Source organism: Eschscholzia californica, unplaced genomic scaffold, assembly GCF_041429995.1.
Source record: "Eschscholzia californica isolate CP2 unplaced genomic scaffold, dmEscCali1.0.p SCAF_4, whole genome shotgun sequence".
NCBI lineage: Eukaryota > Viridiplantae > Streptophyta > Magnoliopsida > Ranunculales > Papaveraceae > Eschscholzia > Eschscholzia californica.
Genome location: NW_028238461.1, coordinates 51,268,768 through 51,285,068, shown reverse-complemented (window position 1 = coordinate 51,285,068; position 16,301 = coordinate 51,268,768). Strand labels below are relative to the sequence as shown.

Here is a 16,301-nt window from a genome sequence, read left to right as displayed (position 1 = left end):
TTGAATCCTTCAGGGACCTTCATATAAATATCAGTATCTAGATTGCCATATAGATATGCAGTAACCACATCTAGTAGATGCATATCGAGTCCTTCTTGAGCGGTTAGACTGATTAAATATCTAAATGTAATGGAATCCATAACAGGAGAATATGTTTCCTCATAATCTATCCCAGGTTTTTGTAGAAAACCCTGTGCCACAAGTCGTGCTTTGTAACGAACGATTTCATTATTTTCATTTTGTTTTCTTAGAAAAACCCATTTGAACCCAACTGGATTTACATCCTTGGGTGTAAGGACCACTGGTCCAAAAACACTACGCTTATTGAGTGAATCTAGTTCTGCCTGAATTGCATCTTTCCATTTCGACCAATCAGGTCTTTGTCGACATTCCTCAATAGAGCGTGGTTCATAATCATCATTCTCTTTCAGAATTGAGGTTGCCACTGCAAAAGAGAATACCTCATCGATAATAGTTTCATTTCGGTCCCATACTTCCTTTGACCATTCATAATTTATAGAGACTTCCTCATTGTTTTGTAACACTGCCTCATCAAGGGCTTTACCCTCTTCAAGGGGTATTTGTTCAGAAAGTGTTGGTGTATCATTTATAGTCTCTTCTAGAGAACTATTATTTTGTGATTGGTTCTTCCTCTTTCTAGGAATAGTATCTTTAGAACCAATTGGTCGTCCACGTTTCTGACGTGGCTTAGACGACTCATTTGCTATAGCAGTTTTTCCTGGTCCTTCAGGAATATTAATTCGTGCACGAGCATTAGCAGCAGGGATTAGGGGTGGGAATCGGGCGGGTATGGGCGCCCACGGGTAACAATGAGTCGGGCTCGGGCGGGTCGGGTAAGTTTCTTCTTTGGCTATTAGGGTAGTTGGGCGGGCGCGGGCGGGTATTTGGCAAAGTTATGTTGATCAAAGCCCGCCCAAGCCCGTTAAAATAGTCGGACCAGTCGGGCAACGGGCTTTCGGGTTTCGGGCTTTGAGAAATAAAAATAAAATAATTATTCAGCTCAGAAAATTATTTTCCCTAAATCCATATAATAACTTAATAAATGTTCTAAACTCTAAACAAATTACCATACTTGTTGAAGTCTTTTACATGTTATAGCCAAGATCTTTCAAAGAGATCATTAGATTAGTTTAGAATCTAAAGAAACCCGTCAAATATACGAAGATCTATGACTAGAGGAATGTTGCTGTACATACAGATAGAGACCAAGAACAGGAAATGTCTAAAACACAACAAGAGAAAATATAAGTGAAAGAAATAGACAGAGGTAACTAGTTTGATCTCTTCTTCTTCTTCACTGCTTCTTTGTTCCATATTATATACCAGGAACATATTACCACATACTATCTCATTAAAATCTCTTTGGAATCTACTTTATCTTTCTACATAATACTATTTCTCTCTCTCTCAAACCTAAAAAACCAAAAGGGCAATGGAGATTCTTGCTGCAAACAGATTTATATATGCCTTTTAGGTTCTAACCCTACATCTGAGGGGTGAGGGGTACTAATAAGTTCCTTAATCCCACGACTCTAACGAAAGGGCATTTATGTGTAATCAGAGTTGTGCATAGCAAATAAACGGGCTATGCTTCCGGGCAACCATCGGGCTCGGGCTTGGGCGGCACCTCGGGCAAGCTTTTATACCCGAGCCCGCCCATATAAATTGATCGGGCTGGGCGGGTAGTACCCACTAACGGGTACGGGCGTCCACGGGCCTCATCGGACTCGGGTGAACATGTCGGGTATCGGACTCTCGGGCTTTTCTCCCACCCCTAGCAGGGATATATGATTCTGTTACCCTTGCAGCATCATTAAATGCATCTGGTAGTTTATTTGCAATGCTTTGCAAATGTATTATCCTTTCTACTTCTAGTTCTGACTGATTAGTTCGAGGGTCCAGATAAGACAAACTTTCTGTATGCCAACATAAATCATTTCGTTTATTATCCGATGTAGACGGATTTTCTCCCCCTAATGGTGGGAAAATTGTCTCATCAAAATGACAATCCGCAAACCGTGCGGTAAAAGTATCACCTGTCATAGGTTCGAGATATCTTATAATAGATGGTGAGTCAAAACCAACATATATACCAAGCCGCCGCTGAGGTCCAAATTTAGTACGTTTTGGAGGTGAAATAGGGATATGCACCGCATACCCAAACACACGTAAATGTGTAATATTTGGTTGATGACCCAAAACATGTTGTAACGGAGAATAACCATTTGCTCTGGGCCGAAGACGGATCAAAGCTGCAGCATGTAATATTGCAGATCCCCATGCCGAAATAGGCAATTTAGTTTTCATCAACATTGGTCTTGCAATTAGTTGTAGATGTTTTATGAATGATTCTGCTAGACCATTTTGGGTATGAACATATGCTACAGGATGTTCAACATCAATACCAGCTGCCTGACAATAAGCATCAAAAGCCTTTGATGTAAATTCTCCTGCCCCATCAAGACGTATCTTTTTGATAGGAAAATCTGGAAAATGAGCACGTAGTCTAATAATCTGAGCTAGTAATCGTGCAAAAGCATGATTACGAGTTGATAAAAGATTAACGTAAGACCATTTTGTAGATGCATCAATTAATACCATAAAATATCTAAATGGTCCACATGATGGGTGAATAGGACCACAAATATCTCCTTGAATCCTTTCCAAAAATTTAGGAGATTCTATATGAACTTTTGTAAAAGATGGTTTTACAATTAATTTACCAAGAGAGCAGGATTTACAATTAAAATCCTTAGTTGTCAGAAACTTCTGGTTCTGTAATGGGTGTCCTTGAGAATTTTGGATTATTCTACTCATCATGGTAGATCCAGGATGTCCCAAACGATCATGCCAAAGTGTCACCACACTAGGGTCGTAAAGCTTCTGGTTTACGACAACATATGATTCAATCGTTCTTATCCTTACAAGATACAATCCAGAAGAAAGAGTCGACAGTTTCTCTAAATCATGTTTCTTGCCAGAAGTATTTGAAGTAATATATAAATATTCTTCATTATTTTCATCTCTAGTCTCGATGTGGTAACCATTTCGACGAATGTCTTTAAAGCTTAATAAATTTTTCAAAGACTTGGTTGAAAATAATGCGTCATCAATGATTATTTTCGTACCATGCGGTAATATTATAGTTGCTCTACCAGAGCCTTCAATGAGACTAGATGAACCAGCGATTGTTATCGCATTAGCCTTGTATAACTTCAAGGTCTCAAAATATTTATTGTTTCGAAAGATAGAGTTTGTAGTTCCGCTATCAACTACACATATATCCTCATCATCCTTTGATATTGTCTTTCTGTAATCCATACCTTCTGTACACAAAAGTAAGACATAAGATTATAACATATTTGTATTATATGAACATGATAATATTACATTAATTATTTAAGAAACAAAAAATATATACAAATATAACACTATTCTGGGAAAATTTTGTCAAACTCTTCATCAAGTAGTTTATCAAATTCAGCGGGAGGTAGATGATCAAAGCTAACATCGTATATATCTCTTTCGGCTGTTGGGACACAATCTTTTGGAATCTCCAGATTACCGCCGTAATCAATAGGAAATAACTCGGTTTGTGATTCAGCATGATGAATTTCCACTTCATCAACTAGAAAATCAGACACATCTAATCCAGTGTTATAGGAGGAACCACCTATCTCCATCTGGTTCATTTCTGTATTCGTCGTTGATTTCTTTAACGACGCTTGATAAAGATCTACCAGATGTTTTGAAGTTTTACAGGTCCTTTGCCAATGACCTGTCATGCCACATCTATAACATGATTTAGTTTGCATTTCAGATGGTTCATTTAATTCTCTTTTTCCTTTGTCTTGTCGACTAAATGGATGATGTCTAGTACTCGAGTTATTATAACGTCCTCGACGACCACGGCCGTAACCACGACCACGCCCACCAGAGTGGTAGCCACCATCTCCGTTATTCCAATTTTGACCATTCCCACGTCTGCGTCCTCCAGAGTGGTAGTCACCATCTCTGGTATCTATTTGGTGATCGTTGCCACGACCACGTCCTCTAGAGTGGTAGCCACCACCTCTATTATTTTTGTTGTGATCGTTGCCACGACCACCTCGTCCATAAGATGCCACATAGGTTTCAGATACTTCTGAATAACCTGTTGGACGAGCTTCTTGATTTTTCATAATAACTTCTCTATTTTGTTCCGCAACAAGTAGACAAGAAATTAAATCAGAATGACATTTAGAATTCATATTTCTGTATTGTTCTTGCAGGTTCATGTTAGATACATGAAAAGTAGAAAATGTTTTCTCCAGCATTTGTTCTTCACTAACAGGAAAACCACAATGTGCCAATTTTGTCGTTATTTTAAACAAAACAGAACTATACTCAGAAACAGTTTTATAATCCTGCAGTCTCAGATACAACCAGTCATTTAAAGCCTTAGGAAGGATTACTCTTTTTAAATGGTCAAAACGTTTCTTTAAACCGGTCCATAACAATAAAGGGTCTCTCATATTTAAATATTCCGACTTTAGATCTTCACATAGATGATGTCGGATAAAATTTAGTGCAGCCGCACGATTCTGAGAAGTTTCATTATTTCCCTCTGCTATGGTTTTCTTTAGATTCCTTTCCTCTAAATGAGATTCAACATCAGGAGCCCAATTAAGATAGTTCCTTCCTGTTAAGTCAAGAACTGCAAAATTTATATTAGTTAGATTCGACATTTGAAAAGTAATAACACAACTTACTTTGATTTTCAAACGGTCTTCAAGACAACCCTTCGTCTATAACTAGAATTATTTCCCCACTTGGTTAGAGCCTCGTGCTGATAACGTTGTATGAATATCTTGTGTTGTATTAAATTACCAGATATAATAAAAGCAAATGAAAGTGAAAGATGAGAAATTGATTGGCTTCTTTAATTCTCTTTCTATTACTCTCTGTAATTGTCTATACCAAAACTAAGAAAACAACTTCTATTTATAGCCTACTAAAAGATCCCACCAACCAACACCTCATACTATTGCATGCAAGAGGTGTGTGTCTCTAAAGCAAACATATAAGCACTCATACTATTGCATGCAAGAGGTGTGTGTCTCTAAAGCAAACATATAAGCACTCATACTATTGCATGCAAGAGGTGTGTGTCTCTAAAGCAAACATATAAGCACCTCATGCTTATTTGTGTTATCCACAAGCTTCACCCATAAGTAATTGAGTTATCTTATTAGTACCCACTACTTAAGCTATAGGCAATCAATGCACCCTCAACTTGTTCTCTGGGCATCCAAAATATATGTAACAAGAATTAGATTTTAACTCCTAAACAAATTAAGCTTTCAATCTAACGTAGGAAAGCCATTCCCCATGAACAAGAAGAAGAAGAAGTCTGTGATGATGGAGTCGTCCCTTTTCTTTTTTTTGGGTTATTTTCGGAGTAGTATTATATCGGAAACTTGCAATATTTTGTAATATCACTTGGACCATAATTTTATTATGATCAATATATTTTATTCGTTTTTAAGAGACGTTTATAATTGGTAGTTATATTGACAACTTTTAGTTTAACTAAACCTAATGCTCTTGAAATTCCAAAGTTGTAGATTCCATGGACAATGGGAACCCAAATCAATCGTTTGTCTTCTTAGAGCATCTCCAATGCTAGACTCAAGAAAAACTCTAAAATTCCTATGTGTCAAGTGTGAACAATGGATCTCTAAACGGTCTCTTTCCTATTTGGCCATTTAAAGACACTCTATTGTGAAAACTTCTCCAATACAACACTCAAGAGAAACTCTAAAAACCTATATTTTGGTTGAAAATTAATTGATTTGTTTATGTGGCACTTAGAGATCCTCAAGAGGACACTCTAAATTCAGAGTGTCCTCTAAAGGATCTCTAAAATAAATCTTGACACATCACTTTAGAGATTTATGTTGAGTTTTGCATTGGAGATGATTTTTAAAGAAAACTCTAAAATATCCTATATGACGTTCTAAGATTTAGAATTTGAGTGTTGCATTGGAGATGTTCTTATTAACCATCAGTCGAGGCAAAAATCCATGACTCAAAAAATAAATACTTCTCAAATCTCATGGAAAATTTGAGTAGAACTCCAACTAGGAGCTATATATATTTGGGCATAAGTAGCATTACGATACAATTACAAATACGTAAAGGGAGATTTTTAGGGCCTCCATAACTGTTAAAAGGGAGATTTTTTAGGGTCTCCATAATTGTTAAAAGGGTCCCTCTTTTAAATGTGCCTCAAAATTAAGGGTGGCTGTAAAAGTACCTAGCCAAACAACTGTTAGTGGACGACTCTATTAGCACTGCCCAACAATTTTTTTTGTCTATTAACACCGTCCAAATCTGTAAGCCCAAATGAGTTAAACGTAACACCCCCATCTGTTTCTCACAAAACCAGACGCAATTCCCAAACCGAGATTTCTCTCTCAAAGCCTTCGGAAGAACCGAACCTGTCCTCGCCAAATTGCTCATAATCTCACGAATCTCTCTCAAAATTTGGTCTCAACCATTTGGTGAAGAGGAATAGTGATGAAACATGAAAATTTTAGTTTGGTGGCGGTAGGTGGCGGATAAGGTGTGGTGGTGGTAGTGAATGTGGTGCGTTTATGGTGGTGGCGGTGTTGGAGGTATAGAGATGGTGGGGGTGGTGGTTGAGATGCGATAGACAAAGAAAAAGAATAGTAAATAAAATTCACATGTCTTACACGAGTTAATTAACTTTAAATTCAAAAGTTAAAAATCTAAACTTCGAAAGAAAGTAAAATATTAACATATCTGAAATTTTAACATTCCCAAACTACTTTCTACTTTTCTACTTAAATAAGTTATTTTAGTGTTGCCAAAGGACGACACCTAACTTGATGCCATTTTTTTTCTTTTTGTAAGCTCAAGCTCTCTAGCAGCATAACTACATGTGAAGGCTAGAATTTCACGCATTAATGTTGTAACCTGTAACATACACACATAAACAACTGTTAGTAAAAGGCAGAATTAGATTTGAACTCGTAAACAAATTCATCTTTCAGTCTACAATTAATTCGCCAAGTTCAGCTAAATAAGCATAGGATTTGACTGGGATGGAGGGTAGCTTAAGATTATCCCATGGCATATAGTTGCGTAAGAAATTTTAATTGTTGGAGTTAATTTGAGTACACTAGGGTCTGTGGCATAAGAGTTGCAAGTTCAGATGCATGATTTAATCGGCTACGTTGGGCTTGGCTCAAAACTCAAATTGGTGGGGAAGGGGATCATCTGCCTGATCCCAACTTTAAATGCTATCAGGTGTTAAAGGTCACTAAAAAAAAAATGAAATTTTCAGGACAAACTTGCTGGGATTTCATAAGAAACAAAACAAGAACATCAACGAGGAAAAACAAACTCAAGGTTTGATAGTAAATCAAATCAAGTTAGCTTAATGTGACATATAACATAAAACCTAATCAAGGGGCACGCATAATATATACTTACAGGCATTGGATCAATGCTACATATAATTGCACCTGGTTTCTTCAAGTCCCAAAGGCCATAATCAGCCATTGGAGCATGGATGAGTATATCTGCTTCTTTAATAATATCCTTGCAGTTAATTACTTCGGAAACTCTTAAATAGATGACGCTAGCATGTTCTCTCTATAAACAAAAGTCAATAAAATGACTAAACAGATAAACAAAACCATCATCTTCGAATATGACAAGTTTCAATCTAGATAAAATTACTATATACTTCTATACCTCAAGAAATTGCCAATCGGTGTTTGCAAAGATGTTTCTAAGTCCAATTACAACTACTCTCTTTCCTCTTATGTCGAATTCAGCACGGATTTCTTTCAATGATTCTATGAATCTTTTCATAAAATCTCGAGATGAAGGGTCTTCAACTTGCATATTAAAATCTAGAATTGGTTGAGGAAACCCATCTGGGGAAAAGGGAACGCGTAACGCTTCCAATATCTTCTCTTCATCCATATGCTGGTAAGAAAAGATGATCTCTAGGTAATAAAGTGATCACTTGCTACGTACCCATTTAGAACATTAATGGAAAATATTAAAGAAAGTTTTACATACATGAGGAAGAGGGAACGGAATGATGGTGTAATGAACATAAGGGTCGTGACGGAATCGATTGACGCAGTCGACTACTTGTTCTGCTGTGGAATCATCTGGTAAAGGAGGATTTTCATGAAGTCTGATACCAACAATTTTACAAGTTTCCTTCAATGTCAGGTAAGTTTGAGACTCTTTTATAGAATTCCCAACAGGAATAGTAGCTAATACTGGAACTACACCAGATTTATCTCTCATATTTGAAACTTGTAACCTAAAGTTTTCTCTTACTTTGTCAAGAACACCTTCTCCGTAAGTATTCTCCCACAACAATTCTGCATCTAAAAAGAAAAGATCAATCAATCAATCCTCCTCACAATTTCAAACTACTTCCAACTAGTAATATATTCATGTAGCTAGGTAGGTAGACGTTCAGTTTTCACTACTACTAATAGCTTGCTGATTTCTCAGCAGGAAATTCATTCGACTAAACTTTCCCCCAACAAAATAAGACTCATCAGAAAACAAAAAGAAAAGGGTGTTTTTTTTTAGCAAAGTTTTGATTAGTACCGTCAGGTGAAGAAGAAGAAGAAGTCCCTGGTGATGATGATAACTCCATTTTCAAACTAAACCAGATGATGATGATGATGATGAGCAAACAAGAGAATCAAAGCTGATGAATAAATAAGATTAGGGTTTTTGGTAGTATTATATTGGCAACTTCTAGTTTAACTAAACCTAATGCTTTTGAAATTCCAAAGTTCCCATGGACAATGGGAATCGAAATCAATCGTTTGTCTTCTTATTATTATGTTAGAAAATTTTTAATCTATTTTATTTCTTTTATAAATTACGGATATAACTTATTAACCATCACTCGAGGCAAAAATCCATGACTCAAAAAATAAATACTAACTACTTCCCAATCTGATAGAAGATTTGAGTAAAAAACCAACTAGAAGCAATATATTTGGGCATAAGTAGCCAGCATTCTGATACTACAATTACAAATATGCAAATAACAGTCAGACTTTTAGAGCTGCTAGCTTAATGATTTACAACATATATAATACTAGTGCTTTTACTACTAGTACATTATACCGCCCACACCCAAATACAATATATAAAGTTATATACCCCATGTCGATTCTTAGTAAAAACAAAACAATTTAACGTCAAGTATGGTTGTGATAATAGCTGAATCACCATGCGAAAGCTTTAATCATGTGCAATTCGTATCATACATTGCAAGTCCCTGCAACTCTGGACCTTCCAGTCGAGGATTGTTCTCGAAGCTACACCATCATTGCAAAAGATTTAGGTCAAAAAGTGAGTGTCTGCGTAAGAAATTAAGTTTGCCAAAAGCGACGCGTATGCACAATGCATTTAAGATGTGGAAACTCAAGTAACGATAGCCAAAAGGAAAGCAAGCTTGCCATTGACAAAGGTCAAATGTTAAGAGACAATCATTAGATCAGCAAACTATGAGAGGGTTTGGGCTTCTCAGATTGGTAATTTGATGTGGTTCATTCATACATACAATCTGATCAACCACCAACTAGATTTTATTTCGATTAAAATTCTACCTTACAAGAACTATACACAATACAAAACCTATCAACATGCTACCGGTTGTTTCACTGAAGTTATTAAAATTTCTCATCAATTCTCCTTAGGTTGACATACAAACCAAGTTGTGCCCAGTCTGAACAGTACTCAGAGTTCCACTAAAACTGGAGTAGCTAACCACTTGGATAAATAAAACTACTCGCAACAGTACATGGAATTCTTTTTCTATTCATATGGAAGATTAAGTTAACATGCTAAATAAATTGGATGAGCTTCTAGAGTTTCACTTGCACATACAATAAACAGGGCCTCAGACTCAAAGTTGACCTCAATATTTCTCGAGGTGACTCTGATAAACAAGATGAGACAAGGGCCTCTGAGTAAGCCACGACCTCGATTGACTAGGTGAGTCAGCTTACTGAAATGAGACTTAAGCAGAGATATAACCTAGTTTTTGTTTCTCTAAGTTAGTGATTCAATAACTGGTAAATACACCGAAAAAGGAGGAAAGTGAGGATTACAGGATGTGAGACCAAACGATGCAGAACTTATGTTTATATCATGATATGACATCATTGAAGAGCTTCGTCAAAAAGTGGTATCAGACTAATTGCAAGTTCGATGAAATAACAAACTATAAAACCAATAGCATAAGCTAGAAACATGACATGCTGACAAAAATATCAAAAACAATGTGGACTGTAGATTTACGTAGATATTAAGTACGAGCTGAAGTTTTGAAGCAGTCCTCTTAAGAAGTGCCCAAGATCAATGAGAAAATGCGGAAATAAATAACAACTTACTTGTTCAAGGGGATGTGCTCAAAAGATCCAGTAGTCGGGATTGTTCCACACAAGTTGTTGTTTGAGACATCTCTGAAAGCATAAAGTGTTTTTTAGTGAGGTCGGTACATGTAGAAGTAAGAACTACTGTTAGGAGAAAGCAAATGAGGAAGTACTTACACAACTTTAAGGCTTGAAACACCAACAAGTTCCCTTGGAATTTTTCCAGTCAATCGATTATCATTAAGACGTCTGCAAAGAAATCAACACAATAAACTCAGAAATATATGATACCACATAGTAAGTCCTACGATTATTTCACTTTAGAATTCACATCCCTGTCCCATCCCGGCATTTGAATCAGGAGATGCAACCGTTCCAAAATCTGAATTTTAAGTTTTTGACCCATAAATACAGTTTTGGTCTCTATAATTGACATCCAGTTCAGTTTCACTTACAAGAATACTAGTGACTTCAACTTCCCTAATGCAGGTGGAATGACCCCAGAAATGTTGTTGTTGTATAAATCCAAGCTGATTAGGCTCTTCAAGTTTCCAAGTTCAACTGGTATCTTCCCTTGAATGTTATTTTTGTATAACTCTCTGCATTAATCAGAAATGAGAAACTGAAGTTAATGTTTCGTCTCGTACTGAACTTGATTACGAATTGTAGTTAGCTTCCGGTATTTTTTCCAAATGAACACTCATTGCTAATATAACAAAACACAAACATAGACTTAAAACTGGTAGACCAAGTAAAGTTACATGGAAATGTGTAATGGCAAATATTGGAAAAGAGATAAAACAATGGGAAAAAAATAGCGCATGATGTCCGTAGAAGCATTCATGCCAAAGCATAAAAGATAGGTGAAGACGTACAAATACTGTAGATGTTCGAGTTTCCCGAGTTCAGGTACGAGATGGCCAGATAAGTTTGAGTTTCCTAGGTCCCTGCAGAGAGTACCATGGTAAGATCAGTAAAGACATAAGAAATACATAAGAAGATTTGGGTTTTATTTGTAAGTTAAGAGAAGAACCGTGGTCTTTCAAGTGGAGAGATATATGTGTGACCAGTCAACTAAAGTAAGGTTCACAAATATTTGGTTTTTCAATCATTACACAAAACACGTAAACAATGAGATAGGAAAAGAAAGCCCTATGATATGAGAACATCCGACAAATCTCTCAACGATAGCACCTTAACAGTCATATCCAATAACAAGTAAACTCGCCCAAACACCTAATTTTAAAAAATAGAAAGGGGACAATATGATTGCAGTCTCTAGAATGTTGTTAGATATATAGAAAGGTTTTGTGCTATTTTAGTGGTTAATGACTACCCATAGTGAAAGAATGAGTCCTTTTTCCCAACTTCAGACTATATAACTCAATCAAAAAATGTGTTACTTCGGGACAGATCAGACCGTCTTGCTAAAGCAAACAAGATGCATGGTAAGTCAGTCTATATTCCTATACCTTATAACCATATGAAAATGATACAATGATTTGGCAGTTTTTACGAATAAGGGTATATCAAGTATGATGAGCTATTATAGTTGAACCCTAAAAGAACAAGAAGATGTATCATATGTTAAAATTGATACTGATTCCTTTGAAATCTATCACAAACCCATGAATTGCACAAAAATTTAGGCTGAAATTTAAGAGATACGCCAAACAATCATGCTTGAAAAAAAAAAAAATCCAGATGATACCACGAATACTACCGGTTAGTATGAAATTATTGTGGTTTGTTATTAGGTTTTGAACTAAATAGTATAAGATGATAAATGATTAAAGGAGAAGAAGGATTTCAGCTCACACTCTGGTGACGCGATTGTCCTGATTGCAAGTGATATGAAACCAGGTGCAAGGGTTTACAAGATTGGGATCCCAGCTCTGTAGAACCTTATCAGGATCAGATAAACTCTGTCGGAAGGCAGAGAGGGCGTCTCCATCGGAGTTGGCAGAAATCAACGGAAGTAGTAAAATTAGGGTAATTAGGGCAAAGAACTTCAACCCTAAGACCATATTAGAGATAGAAAGGAAGTCCTTCAAAGTTCAGAGAGCGAAAGAAAGAGAGAGAGAGAGAGAGAGAGAGAGAGAGAGAGAGGGAAATGAGAAGGTAAAAAGCGAGGAAGTTTGTTTTAAATGGGGTTTTTATTTCATGCGCGTAAATGATTTGGTGTTAATCATCAAGTCCAATCTCGCGTGTTCGTTAAGCTATATCTTTTGATTCATACCTTTGGGCTTTGGCTCCCCTAAGGTCATGTTCATGTGTTAGTCTGTGGTAGAGATATATTTTCGATTAACGATTTTTTGGCAAATATAATTTTTTTTTTCTAACGTGTCCAAAATAAAATCTAAAAATCGAGGTGAACGATTACAAGATCTAAACAGACAACCATACTTGGTGGAGTTTTTTGTCTTCCATAATTTTGACCAAAGACGGCCGCCAAATTTGACTTTCGATCCGAGACCGCTAGTCCTTAGTCAAAATAAATGATGAGAAGGGGTCCATATAATATGCTTATGAATCTACCCCCACAATGGGGCAAGAAGTGGGTATGCATTTATTTGGGAATTTTGACCAATTTATTTTTTTTCTTTTTGTTGAACTATTGACCAATCTATCTTGTTGAAATAAAATGATATTGGGCCCAAAGATTTGATTTGTCTGCCTATTGATCCACAAACCTCATTGTTGAATTAATACTTCCGTAAAATACGCAAGGAGTCTATAGTAAAATGGATCGTCAGATAGCTAGTTAGTTCAAATAAGAATTCGATACAAAATTCACTAGTAACTTTAAGTTTGAACTTTAAATACAGACGTACATTTAAAGATGGAGAGTCTTGTAGTTGTTTATCTTTATAAATATATATAAAGATAACATTGTGATTTGCCAAAAAATAAATATATATCAATCTGACCTTGTCAACACCACAAGAGAGTTTTCAACAAAAAAAAAAACGCATACACTTTTCAGCAAAAAAAAAACACACAGGAGAGTGAAAATTAAAAGTTAACATTGTGATTTGCCAAAAAATAATAACATGAAAAGCAAACACTAAATTATCTTTATAATTATATATATATATATCTAATTTTATAATCTCTTATGAAACCCCAAAAGAAATTTTCAAACACCTTATACCAAATCGGCCAACCAAATCACTCAATTGTGCTGGTGTATAATGGTGTTGGTAGGGACAATAAACATTTTTGTTTTCTTAAAGAGGAATCCGACCAGCTCCACTAACTTCCCACGAGTAGTAGTTACACGTTAAGACATTCGTATTGAGTTTCAACCTGATGTGTCGGACAATATGGAGAACCTAATATCATAAAAAATAAAATACTCCAGCATTTTTTAAAGGATTTCTTAAACAGTGATATAAACATAGTAGAATTTAAAAGTTTTTTTTTTTTTGTTAAAGGTAATAGAATTTAAAAGTTACATATCTCAGTATGATTTCAGTCCAAGAGATTTGACTTGATTTTATCATATAGTAATCTATGGAATTTACGAAATTCTACCGACACCTCATATCCGAACTATAGGAAGGTGGGCTTTTTATAACCTCATAAATATATTAACTATAGGCTAACCCATACCAGAAGCACCTCTACTACAAATATCTCCTCAATTCACCTTAATTTTTGTTTTTTGAATCATCTTCAGTTCTTCACCCCATCCCAACAAAACAAAGGAGAAGAAATGAATAAAAATGACTTAACAAAAAAAGAAAAAGTATAGAAGGAGAACAACAACAATAAAGAATGATAAATTTGGTTTGGGAAGGGGCCTATAGAACTTTCATAACACAACTCAACAAAATTTGAAAATTATGGACCTGTCACCTGTCTATAGGCAGATCAATGTCAGCCTTTGAAATTCTAACCCAATTTTTTTTTTTTTGAATTGCAAGGGTGCGTCAAAAAACAATTCCAACGGATTATATATCTTCTCCTGCTAACTCGTATATGAATCACGATGCTCCTATCTCAAACTGACGGAAAACTACAACCTTTCTAACTTTTGAGGATAATGATTGACATTATAAAGGAGCACATTTTTTTTTTTGAAGATTGATTACAATAGTCATTATAAAGACATTGATACATCGATGTGATAAGCACAATAACTGTCGAAATACTACTGGCCCTCGAAAAAAAATAAATGATCTAAAGCTGATATAAACTACTTTATCTATACTCAAGTTCTATATTCTTCGATTTGCACAATCATAGAATCGAACCAAAGACCTCGGCATTGTGGAGTATATACACTTACCAACTAAGCTGCCCGTTGTTGGCATAGAGGTGCTCATCTCAATCTTAGGAATAACCATCATTTCTCATATTTGTTTGGAAAAACCATCCCATCTACCAACTATTGGTAGTGTATTAAAAGATTCATAAGAGGAAAAAGCGAGACGGAAGTTTGCCAAATTTGCTACGATTTCCCATCCCTACCCCCATCGCTCTCTCTTGATGGACTTTCTCTATAATAGTGTAATAAAAATCATTGACGATTTTTTGTGGAAATTTCGGTCGGCCTTTTTCGGATTCCCTATCACTAATGTTTCACTCAGGGGTTGGGGAACTAACAATTGTATATCTCTAGCTAGTGATTATTATGTGCTGTCTACAGGTTTTCAACTGGCCATGCATCTGGATTGCGTTCCAGCCAAAGTACATGAGGGTTTGTCTTTTTTGTCAAAAGTAGTTCACAACTAGTGAAACTTTCTCACTGGCCACACTACTACATATATGTATCACACATGTGTAGTGTACCCGTACCCTAATCTTACCTATAAGTCTTTCTGAATCTCTTTCAAGTTTACTATTATTTGACATACTGTTGATGGACTTAATGACATGACTGACTACTATATATATTCTCTTCAACAAAAAAAAAAAAGACTACTATATATATATATATAATATATATGTGCATATGTGAGAATCAAAGTAGGCAGGATCAGTGTAGCTGAGAATTTAGATGTTTGAAAGTCACTACTGATATAGATTTGATTCGAAATTCGCAAGAACGCCAATATATAATATATATATATGTGCATATGTGGTAAATCCAGGTTGCTAACGCCGATAGATCATATTTTTTATTTACTCCAAAAGAAGAAGATAAAGAAAGTAAAGGGATGAGAGGGTGGGAAGTTGTGGAGAGAAATTAGGGAATGAATATTCAGTATAAATAGTGAGAGAAAAAAATAGAGAAAACGTGGGAGGAGTTATTGTAGGGAGATTATAAACGATTTTGACACTAATACCCTTCTTCTTTTAGTCTATTTCATAAATAAGATTTTATATTATCCGTCGGATGTGATTCCTATCAAACCCTCAGAAAAAATGGACGGTTAGACTTATCCAAAATAATCGACTGATCTGTTTTTATATATTAGATTAGGATTCGTTCCTCTTTGTCTGTCGTCCTTTGGTGTAACGGTTGGACACCCCTCTTAAACTCATGAGGTCATGAGATCGAATTTCGGTGGATGCATTTTGTCATCAAGAGTTATCACATGTAATTTAGGCAATATATAAAGTAAATGTTGCAATGAATTTGTTGGGTTTAGGCCTATCTCATTATAGTTTAAGTTAGGCGTCTTCATTATAAGCTTTAGGCCTCTTTCATCACTTAGATCGTAGTCTCAAGAAAAAAATATTAATTAAACTTCAATAACTTTTATGATGAAGAGAGCGGTTGTCACCTTTTATTAATCAATAGGATTGTCGATTACAATATTAGTTCTATCGAATCTTAATGGACTAACAATGCAAGATGGGACTTCTGTCTCCCTCCATTGTTCACAAATGTTGAACTCT

General features: G+C 35.7%; 2 protein-coding genes across 4 annotated transcripts; both read right to left on the bottom strand.

Annotated features, from left to right (window-relative positions):
- Positions 1-6,717: 6,717 nt before the first annotated feature.
- Positions 6,718-8,800, bottom strand: LOC147545825 (bifunctional protein FolD 4, chloroplastic-like). Of its 3 annotated transcripts, none has more exons than XM_086636075.1 (5): positions 8,668-8,800; positions 8,119-8,438; positions 7,786-8,022; positions 7,522-7,683; positions 6,718-7,002 (listed from the first exon to the last, which is right to left on the bottom strand). In XM_086636075.1, the coding sequence occupies exons 1-5, from the start codon at positions 8,714-8,716 to the stop codon at positions 6,907-6,909; spliced, it is 864 nt and encodes a 287-aa protein (XP_086492201.1). In that variant the 5' UTR covers positions 8,717-8,800; the 3' UTR covers positions 6,718-6,906. The 3 variants fall into 3 exon arrangements, with proteins under 3 accessions (XP_086492201.1, XP_086492202.1, XP_086492203.1); XM_086636076.1 differs by having other exon boundaries at positions 8,119-8,432; XM_086636077.1 differs by lacking the exon at positions 7,522-7,683 and having other exon boundaries at positions 8,668-8,798.
- A 235-nt stretch (positions 8,801-9,035) lies between these two features.
- Positions 9,036-12,658, bottom strand: LOC147545824 (Leucine-rich repeat (LRR) family protein). The gene is made up of 6 exons (XM_086636074.1): positions 12,270-12,658; positions 11,327-11,398; positions 10,907-11,050; positions 10,629-10,700; positions 10,470-10,541; positions 9,036-9,392 (listed from the first exon to the last, which is right to left on the bottom strand). The coding sequence occupies exons 1-6, from the start codon at positions 12,476-12,478 to the stop codon at positions 9,320-9,322; spliced, it is 642 nt and encodes a 213-aa protein (XP_086492200.1). The 5' UTR covers positions 12,479-12,658; the 3' UTR covers positions 9,036-9,319.
- Positions 12,659-16,301: the final 3,643 nt, after the last annotated feature.

Excerpts from the sequence above, each read along its gene's own strand:
- LOC147545825 (XM_086636075.1), bottom strand. The coding sequence starts at position 8,716 with ATGGAGTTATCATCATCACCAGGGACTTCTTCTTCTTCTTCACCTGAC. Across the intron at positions 8,439-8,667 it reads TTCTTCTTCTTCACCTGACG|ATGCAGAATTGTTGTGGGAG; the intron begins GTACTAATCAAA and ends TTTTCTTTTTAG. Across the intron at positions 7,003-7,521 it reads GTAGCATTGATCCAATGCCT|GTTACAACATTAATGCGTGA; the intron begins GTAAGTATATAT and ends TGTATGTTACAG.
- LOC147545824 (XM_086636074.1), bottom strand. The coding sequence starts at position 12,478 with ATGGTCTTAGGGTTGAAGTTCTTTGCCCTAATTACCCTAATTTTACTA. Across the intron at positions 10,542-10,628 it reads GTTTCAAGCCTTAAAGTTGT|AGATGTCTCAAACAACAACT; the intron begins GTAAGTACTTCC and ends TTATGCTTTCAG. Across the intron at positions 9,393-10,469 it reads GAGCACATCCCCTTGAACAA|CTTCGAGAACAATCCTCGAC; the intron begins GTAAGTTGTTAT and ends ATGATGGTGTAG.